The 10,816-nt window shown below is 33.9% G+C and overlaps 1 protein-coding gene across 4 annotated transcripts in view; it reads right to left on the bottom strand.

The window, feature by feature from the left end:
- COL11A1 (collagen, type XI, alpha 1) overlaps positions 1-10,816 on the bottom strand; it is a 357,092-nt gene that overhangs the window by 315,457 nt on the left and 30,819 nt on the right. For all 4 annotated transcript variants that reach the window (XM_006830900.1, XM_006830902.1, XM_006830899.1 and 1 more), the window contains exon 2: positions 3,377-3,544. In XM_006830900.1, coding sequence (XP_006830963.1) covers positions 3,377-3,544 — 168 coding nt within the window. The remainder of the gene's footprint in view (positions 1-3,376; positions 3,545-10,816) is intronic.

Genomic DNA, 10,816 nt, shown 5'->3' with positions numbered 1-10,816 from the left:
TATATATATATATAGTGTCTGTCCCATGGAAGGTGCTCTAAAGAGCATAACTACTATTCAGATAAATTTGTAAATTACAGCTTCTATTCTAAAAGCACAAAGTTTTCAGACAGTTAAATTAAAGGTCTCAAATTAGGACTTTGGAAGACACAGCTTAAATTCCACCAGAACAATACAATGACTGTATTTAAAAAATGTCCACCCCCACCCTAGTAATGCCTGGTTGAAGTTTCCAATGCCAGTGCTTGCTTTCTTCAATAGAAGAGGCTACTCTTATGTCTTTCCATAATGGAAGAAAGAAAGAGTGCTCCAAATATATATAGTTCAAGATTTTAAAACTTATTTTTAAGTACTTGGATTTTGTTTTAATGAGGAGAATTTTTCATTATTTAAAAAAAAATAGATTTATAGTAGATACCTCATTTTTTTCCATGCAAATGATTATAAACTTGTCTCCTCGGAGGGTAGAATTTCCTGTCAAGTAATGCAAAATGGCAATTGATAAAAACAAATAATAAAAAAAAAAAAAATCCTCCACTAAAACAAAATCCAGATAATTAATTTGAATCACATGATGGCACTGTAGGATAAACACTAGACTACTAACTGAAAGGTCAGCAGTTCAAACCCACCAACCACTCCTCAGAAACATTGTACAGGGTCACTATGAGTCAGAACTGACTTGATGGCATTTAACATTAAGAAAAATAAGTATAGATTTATCTTCCTATATGAAATAAATTCTATGCCTTAGACACAATGTTGTGAGGGGAAACAAAAACAAATGAATAAACTTTAATATAAATGAGTTCTAGCAACTTTAAAGATTAAATTGTCACTTTGAGAATGAAGGTGCACCTTTCTCGAGCCATGGCATTTTCAATTGTCTCATAGGCGTGTGAAATCTGGACAATGAATAAGGAAGACCAAAGAAGAAACGATGCCTTTGAATTATGGTACAAGTGCAGAATACTGGATACACCTAAGACTGCCAGAAGAATGAACAGATCTTTCTTGGAAGACGTGTGGTCCTTAGAAGCAAAAATGGTGAGACTTCCTCTCTGATAATTTGTACATGTCAGAAAAGTGGAGGGTCAGTTAAAAAGAGGAAGACCCTCAATGAGATGGATTGAAACAGTGATTGTAAAAATGCAGTCAAATATAGCAACAATTATGAGGATGGCGCTGGATTGGACTGTGTTTTGTTCAGTTGTACAAGGTCACTGTGTGTTGCAACTATTTTGATGGCACCTAATAACAACATCAACTAGTAGCTAGAGTAAAACAGATCCTACAGGTTTAGATCAAGTCCTTCCTTCATGAATAAAGCAGCAGAAAATTTCAAATTTATCAAATTAATTAACTCGATGCAACTATTGTTAAATGCCATCCAGTCGGGTCCACCAACTCAAAGCGACTCTGTATAGGGAGCAGCTAGTGGGCTTGAACTGTCGACTTTGTGATTTAAATTGACCTTGGAGTCCAGTGCTTATCCTACAGTGCCATACCAGGCACAATAATAATCCAGAGATGACATACCAAAATATAAATTATAATCTAAGTGTATGTTGTTATTAAGTGCTGTGCAGCTTAACTGCTGACCTTGCACTTCAAACTGACTTTGCAGTCCAGAGCATTAACCCATAGCACCACCATACCAGGACTCCTGTAAGTGTATAATTAATTATAACTTCTTGCATAGTTGTAAAACTAACCCTTTTTACTCTTTTTCTCTCTAAAACTTCTTAGCCCGTCTTCTTACTTCTGTATCAGAATAATAAAATAAAATAAAAAGTAATGTAGTTGTTTACAATTTGAAATATATTATATATTTAATAAATGATTTTTTTATTTCTAATATCATAAAAGTTGTGCATTGACAGCTTTATACTTGTGGTCTGTTATTTTTGTCTACCATAAATATTTGTAGAACAGAAACTATATTGAAAACAATCTATAAATGATCAAAATACATTTGCTTCCAAAAGTGTGTTGTAAAGTTCCTACCAAGAGCAAAAAAATACTAACTTGTTTTATCATTTTCAATTTCTTCTTTTATGCAATAGCTTTTATTATGAAAGTTTTATGCAAAGCAAAGGAAATTACATTTCTGTAGAAGGTAGGAGAATATGAAAACTTTGAATGATAAGCTGCTTCCACAAATAACCCAAAGCAAATAAAAACAAAAGAATAATTAATACAGAGAAAATACTGGCATTGGAACAGATCAGACTTGGTTTAAATATTGACCTCATTCTCGACAGCACTTAACAACAACAACAACATAACACTGACAAGTCAGTAAGCATTGTGAACTCAGATTCCTCTTCTACAATATAAGGATGAGGAATCTGGCTTAAAAGAAAATTATAGGAATAAATAACCGACAGACCTCATGTTAGGCAAGTATATGGTATAAATTAGGTATTCAGAACATATGATGCTCAGAAATGTTAATTCATGTCTCATTTCCCATTCCCCAGTCATCATGATTTCTAGATAATGTTATTAGGTAATTAGTAATTTCAAGAAAGAAAAGAAAATATTCAACAAGTACTTTCAATATAATTATGAAAAATTGTCTGGTAAAGTCTTACAAAATCTATAGCCATCAACTTCTCAATAACTGACATATGACTTTTATTTAAAGATAAGAAAAGCATCCAGAGATAATATAAAATAATACATTTTATGACCACTACCAAAGAAATGGAATTTTGATGTGGTGCTGTAGGATAAACACTGCACTTCGAATCACAAAGTCTGTAGTTCAAACCTACCAACCATTCCTTGGAAATCCTACACAGGGTCACTAAGTTTTGTTGAATCTTCAATAGCACTTAACAACAACAACAACAACAAAGTACTTCTTTTAACAGAAGACTTTTACATTAATTTTAGAAAGCTATTTACTATGTATTTCTAAATTCATGTTGGTTTTGCTCGGCGCCATTGTGTCAGTTCAGACTCATAGTGACTCTATGCACAGCAAAATGAAACACTGCCCAATTCTGCACCATCTATACCTATGTATTAGTTAAATTAACCTTGCAATCTTTAAAGAGTAAAGTTGCCACATTTCCCCAAGAATAAATTCTACATGATTACATACAAAATCTTATCTTCCTGTTTTGCTATCTGAAATAAAATTTAAAAATTCAAATAAGCATATTTTTTCAAACTGTACACAGGAAATTGGTAGTTGTTGAATTACTAGTTATTTTGATCAGATCATCGTCATACCCCTTATTTACTTGGGTGTCTGAAACATGATATAATTATATTCCCACCTGTAACTGCCTACTATATAGCAGGATGAAAAGAAATATTAACAATTACCAAAGACATAATAACAACAATAATAAAGTGAACATACCTGGAAATAACTGCTTTGTTGGGGCACTGAGTTGTGCTTGCTTTGAGACTCTGTAAGCAATGTCTGAGCCTTTTGAATTCTTTCTGTTTGAGCAAAACCCCGTTGTTTTTGATATTCCCTCTGGAGAATTGTGAAAATCTAGTGCTTTTAGTACATCAACTGGAGCGGCTGAAAAACAAGTAAAAAACTAAGAATAAGTTGTCTAATCTAATAAAAATTAGCATTTTTAGCAGAGGAAATCGTTTGTCATCCCTCAAATCTATGCAATTAATACATGCCCACATTGTCTCAATTCCCTAATATTTTATTGGAAAGATAAAGGGAGGATGTGAGTTATTTGGAAGGTCAGGAAAAATATAAAGCATAACAATATCCTCAAATGAAAATATATCAAATCGGTAATAAATTTACAAAAAAGATAAGCAGATAGTTTTCTTGTAGATCTATAGGGCATTTATAGTTGGTGTTATGTACAATCAAATGAACCCCATGTGAAGAAGCAGAATTGCCTCTAGAGTTCTCCAGGCTATAATCCTTAGAGAAGCAGATTGACATGTCTTTCTCCTGCAGAGACAATGGGTTAGTTTGAACCAGCAATATTTAAGTTAGCAGCCAACCTCTTAACTGTTGTACCACCATGTCTCTTTATATAGGATTTAATATAACACATATTAAAATTTTACCAATTTGACACATCTCAATTACAACTTATAAAATGTTCAATTATACCAAGAAATACTACTAGTTGGAACTAAAGTGAATACCAACGCCTTTACATTTTTAATTTATTTCCAATCTATTCAACTATTCAGAATCAACTCAAAAGCAGAGGATGTTTTGTTTTTATTTAACAGTTCATAATTAGCACAAAGCCTGGTATTATTTAGCTCAGCCTTGGAATGAATAGTTAAAAGAATCAAAATGGCATTCGAGAACATTATTTGCACTAGTTCTGTTTGTAAAGGCCAATATTTTAGGCTAATAAGATATTCAATCATTCTTACTTTCTTCTTTCCTCCCTCTTATTATAAAACTAAGAAAATATACATGATAATAACTGCCATGTTCAGAGCTCCTATAGTGTGTCAGTCACTGAGCTAAGTTTTTTACTGACATTCATCTTCAGTAAAATTGCTGGGTGTATATTCTTATTCCCCCTGTACAGATATGAGGATTGAGTGCAAGAAAACAAACTAAATAAATCTTGTTAAATAAAATAAAATGTTAAAATATAAATATAATTTAGTAAAATTATCTGCAGCTGTTTTGATTCCTACTCTTTATATTTGTTTTTAAATTAAACTCATCATGCTACGATGTATAAATTACTCTAAACTCATCATGTTACAATTTATAAATTACATTGAAGCAGGATGTTTCTAAAAGCCAAGGCACCTTATCTGTTCATTTTATCTTATCTTCTTGCTCTGAAGCCATTCCTCAAAAAGCAACTGAATAGGGTAAAGACTCCAGGGTATATATGCACATAACCATGAATGCTATAGGTCTTTTGTGAACTAAAGTATTCCTTCCCATTGTCTTGGTAACAACAAGATAAAATCATATGTAGAATGGTCCACAATTTTCCTTTTTTCCAAAGACGACTTTCACATCATCATCTTACATAAGGGCACAAACTATATTACAAGTCTTCTGTGAACTAAGGTATTCAGTACCATTGTTGTGGTCATAATAAATAAAAATTCATTCATAGAATGGGTCACAATTTTCCTTTTTTCCAAAGATGACTTTCACATGATCACCTTGCATAGGAGCACCAACTTTGCCATATTTGTTCCATCCTATTTTGAAACTAATGGGATAAAACCATACTCACTCTACAGAATTCAAAATAAAAACTCTATTAGAATTTTAGATGGTGCACTAGTGATTGCATCAGTACTGTTATCACTTCATTTTTTTTTTTACATTTTTTTTGTCTTTTTTTTCTTTATCTTAGATGTCCCTTATTACTACCTTTTTGGTTTTTTCAGTGTGTATTTTATCCCCCTCAAGAATTTTTTTTTTTTTCTTCCAGAAGACAGGATCCATGAACTCTATCCAGCCATAACTGCAAACACAGATAAGTGCCACCACCTACTCAGTACCACAGCATCAACAAAAGACCTCCCAGTATGCCTTCAGATGTTCTACATGACCAGAGATCAGAAACACATATACACACTCCTACCTACTAACAAAATCTCCAGAAGTTAGATGGTGAATCCTAGTTACACCAAACTTGTGACCAGAGGAACACATACATCCCATTGTCTGGATATATTTAAAAAAATAAAGGTAAAACAAAAAAGCAGCGTGAAACAAATCAACAAATATAAATAAAAGAAACAGGTTGTTGGTGGTGGTAAGCTCTGACTCATAGCAAACTTTACAGGGTTTCTGAGGAGCTGCTGGTGGCTTTGAACTGCCAGCTTTGTGGTTCACAGTCTAAAGCTGATCCTACAAAGCCAACAATCAAAAAAGGAAAAACTCAATTGATTAAGAAAGAGAAAAAAATAAACCACAGATAAAACTAAGGAAAACACAGATAAAACTTTACCAGTATTCAGGAAAGCAATAGAAGAACAAATTGATAAAATAATTACAAAATTATAAACCAGACAAAAATAGCAAATAGAAATCCAGAAGATTAATACTAAAATTTCAGAAATAGATAATGCAATAGAAGGTCAGAAAGTAGAACTGAATCATTGGAGCACAGAATCAGTGGAATTGAAAAATAATTTCTACATATTATTCTGTAAGAGGAACAATCAGAAAAAAAAATAATGAAGAAAGAAGAAAAGTCTGCTCATTATGTGTGATACCATCAAGACAAGTAATTTACATGTGGTCAAACGTCCACAATGAAAAGAGACCAAAAGAAGCATCAAGAAAACAGCTGATGTGTTGGAAGAAAACTTTCCTAAATTATCAAAACGGAGAAGATAAGCATTAAAGAAGCTCAATGAACCCCAAAAAAGATAAACACCAAAAGAAAATCACCAAGACATATCATGACAAAACTTTCAAAAAACCAAATACAAAGAACGAGTTCTCAGAACAGTTACCTACAAAGGAGAACCAATAAGACTAAGCTCTGATTTTATGGCAGAAACTATACAGGCAAGAAGCAGTGGGATGACACATATAACAACACACTGAAAGAAAGAAAAAAAAAAAAAATACCAGCCAGGAATTATATTTGTAAATCCAACAAAAGTGTCCCTCAGGCATGATGACAAAATCAGGGCATTCCAAGAAAAACAGAAATAAGGAAATTTGTAAAAATCACATGAACTTAAAAGAAATGCTGAAAGGGAGTTCTCCAAACAGAATCAACAACAAGCTGACACCAAGACACAAAAAATACCATCCAAAAATGCAACCCACATATGTTGTTGTAGATGCAAAACAGAACCAAACACTACTCAGTCTTACACCAACTTCACAATTGTTGCTGTGCTTGAGCCCATTGCTACTGCCACTGTGTAAATCCATTTTGTTGGTGGTCTTCCTCTTTTTTACTGACATTCCACTTTACCAACCATGATGTCCTTCTCCAGGGAATAGAACTTCCTGATGATATGTCTTGAAGTATGAGAGATGAAGTTTAGCCATCCAAAGGTCTAAGGAGCATTCTCACTGTACTTTTTCCAACATAGATTTGTTTGTTCTCCTGGCAGTCCATGGTATTTTAGAATTCTTCTTCAACACCAAATTCAAATGCATAGGTTCTTCCATTGCCTTCTTAATTCACTGTCCAACTTTCACATGCATATGAGATTATTGAAAATACCAAGGCTTGGGTCAGACATGTCTTAGTACTCAAACTGATATCTTTGCTCTTGAACACTTTAAAGAGTTCTTGTACAGCATAATTGGCTACTGCAATACGTCATTTGATTTCTTGACTGCTGCTACAATGTGTGTTGATGGTTGATCTGAGCAAAATGAAGTCTTTGAAAACTTCAATATTTTCTCCATTTACTATAATTTTATTTATTGGTCCAGTGGTGAGGATTTTTGTTTTCTTTCCATTGAGGTGCACAGCATACTGAAGGCTGTGGTCTTTGATCTTCATAAGTAACTATTTCTAAGTCCTCTCCAATTTCAGCAAGCTAGGCTATAGCATTTGCATATCACAGTTTGTTAGTGAGTCTTCCTTCAATCTGATGCCATATTTTTTCTTCACATAATCCAGCTTCTTAAATTATATGCTTAGTATGCAGGTAGAAAAGGTATGATGAAAGAATGTAACCCTGACACACACCTTTCCTTGTATTAAACCACTCAGCATTCCTTTGTTCTATTCCAACAACTGCTTCTTGGTATATGAATAGGTTCCTCGGGAGCACAATGAAGTGTTCCATAATACTCATTCTCTGCAATGTTGTCCATAGTTTGTTAAGAACCACACAATCAATAGCCTTCTGGTGTTCTCTGCTTTCAGCCAAGATCCATCAGATGTCAACATGATATCCCTCATTCCACATCCTGATCTGATTCTGGACTGAACGTATGCAAGTTCACTATCAATGTACTTTTGTAGCCATTTACTTGATTGCAATATTAATGATATTATCTGATGATTTCCACATTCTCTTGGATTGCCTCTCTTTGGAATGGGCAAAATTTTGAATCGCTTCCCATCAGCTGGCCAGGTAGCTTTCTTCCAAATTTCCTGGCAGAGATGAGTGAGTGGCTCCAGTGTTGCATCAATTTGTTGAAATATTTCAGTTTGTATTCCATCAATTCCTAGAGACTTGTTCTTTGTCAATGCTTTCAGTACACTTTAGACTTCTTTCAGTACCATTGTCCCTTGATATATACTATATATTGAAATAGTTAAACATTGACCATTTATTTTTGTTATAGTGACTATATGCATTCCTTTCATCCTCTTTCGATGTTTTCAGCACCATTCAATACTTTGCCCATAGAATCCTTCAATATTTCAAGTTGAGGTTTGATTTTTTTTCTTCAGTTTCCTCAATTTAAGAAACACTACATGTATTCTTCCCTTTTGGTTTTCTAATTACAGATCTTTACACATTTCCTGTGTAAAGCTTCCTGAGCTGCCCTTTGAAATTTTCTATTCAGCTCTTTTACCTCCTCATATCTTCCATTTGCTCTTCTATGCTGTGTGCCTAGATTCAGAGTCTCTTCTGACATCTCTATTGGTCTTTTCTTCTTTCTTGCCTTCTTAATGTCCTTTTGCTTTCTTTCTATATGATACTCCTGATGTCATCTTACAAACCTTCTGGTCTTTGGTCATTAGTGTCCAATTCAACAAATCTGTTCTAATTCAACAAATCTAATTCAACAAATCTGTTCAAGGTCATATTTTAGCTTCTGTGAAATTGTTTTGTTTTCAACTTCAGCCTGAATTTGTATATAGGCAATTGATGGTCTGTTCCACTGTCTTCCCTTGGCCTTGTTTTGATTGATGGTATGGAATTTTACATCATGTCTTTCCACAAATGTAGTCAATTTGATTTCCATCTATTCCATCTGGTGAGATACAATGTGTAGCCATCTTTTAGGTTGTTTAAAAATGTATTTGCAATGAAAAAAAGCATTGGTCTTATAAAATTCTATCATGCTATGATGTACTGTAGGATAAGCACTAGACTGCAAGGTTGATTTGGATTGAAAAGTGGTGGTTCAAATCCACCAACTGCTCCTCAGAAACACTATACAAGATCTCTACAAGTCATAATGGACTCACTGGCACCTAGCAACAACAATAACAAAATATCTCCAGTATAGGAGTCCTGGTATGGTGCTGCAGTTTAGTGCACTGGACCACAAAGTTGGTTTGGACCACAAGGTTGGTTTGAACTCATACCTGCTCCTCAGAAACCCTATACAGGGTTTCTATGGGTCGGAACCAACTCAACAGCACTTAACAACAACAACAACAATCTCCAGCCTAGTTTCTATCATCAAGGCCAAACTTTCCAAGGACTGATCTTTCCCTTTTGTTTCCAACCTTTGCATTCAAATCTCCAGCAATTACCAATGCATTCTGATGTCATGTTAGATTAATTTCAGACTGAAGAAGGTGGTAGAATTCTTCAATTTCATCATCATTGGCTCTAGTGGTTGGTGCATAAATTTGAATAAACATTGTATTAACTAGTCTTCCTTGTAAGCATATGGATATTATCCTGTCACAGACAGTGTTGTACTTCAAGATAGAGCTTCAAATATTACTTTTGATGATGAATGAGATACCATTCCTGTTCAATTTGTCATTCCTGACACAGTAAACCATGTGATTGTCAGATATCAAATGACTACTACCAGTCAATTTCTGCTCACTGATGCCTAGAATATCAATGTTTAGGCATTTCATTTCGTTTTTGACAACTTCCTCCAGTTTTTCCAGATTTGTACTTCATACGTTCCCATGTTTAGATTATTAATAAAATTTACAGCTGTTTCTTCTCATTTTGAGTTGTTCTGAAACGTTATCCCATTTGCATCATCATGGTCAACTCCAATTCAAGAAGCCAACTCTTCCTCATTCATACTTTGAGGGTCTTACAACCTGAGGGGTTCGTCTTCTGGCACTATATCTAACAATATTCTTCTGCTCTTCTTCATGTTTCAGTATTCAGTATTCTGGTGGTAAATGACAGTGATCCTTGGCTAGATAAGGTTTTCTGTGGCTAAACATTTGGAAGTACTCTGTGTCTCCTTCTTCCTTGTCTGGAAGCTCATCTGAAACCTGTCCTCCATGGGTAAATTTGGTGGTTATGGTGGTTATGGGCTATGGAGTTGGGTCCGACTCATAGCGACCCTGTAAAGGGTTTCTATGACTGTAAATCTTTATGGGAGCAGAAAGCCTCATCTTTCTCCAGTGGAAAGGCTGGTAGATTAGAACTTCTAACCTTTATACTACTATAGCTCCTTGGGTGACCTTGCCAGTATTTAATAAACTGGTAACATAGATTCCTGAATCACCGCAATATACAAGCCACCACAGTACAGCAAACTGTCAGATGGGTGATAGGACCCACATATAGAAATAGCAAAAATAACATAAAATTACAACACAGAATATAGGAACCTTTATACGTACAATTGTAATCAATGACGACTGCAAAGCAAAAAAAAAAAATTATGCAATTACAGAATTTACAAATGGAATAGAAATCAAGATGATACCAAGATAAGATGAACTCTTTTAAGCGTGAATATATAATAATAAATTACATGATAGCCTCAAAGAAAATTAATAAACTTTATCACTAAAATTAAAAAGAAGAAAATAAATAAGACTCAAGAAATATTAAAACAGTAATAGTGAAGGAAGTGAAAGGAAAAAATGTAAACAAAATGAACTCAGAACAAAAAATATATTGAAATAAGAGACCATCAACAAAGCAAAATAATAAAAAGAAAACATCAAAATGACAGCAGCAAATTCAT

The sequence above is a fragment of the Chrysochloris asiatica genome, unplaced genomic scaffold, assembly GCF_000296735.1.
Source record: "Chrysochloris asiatica unplaced genomic scaffold, ChrAsi1.0 scaffold00002, whole genome shotgun sequence".
Classification (NCBI taxonomy): domain Eukaryota; kingdom Metazoa; phylum Chordata; class Mammalia; order Afrosoricida; family Chrysochloridae; genus Chrysochloris; species Chrysochloris asiatica.
This window is presented reverse-complemented; position numbering and strand designations above follow the sequence as displayed.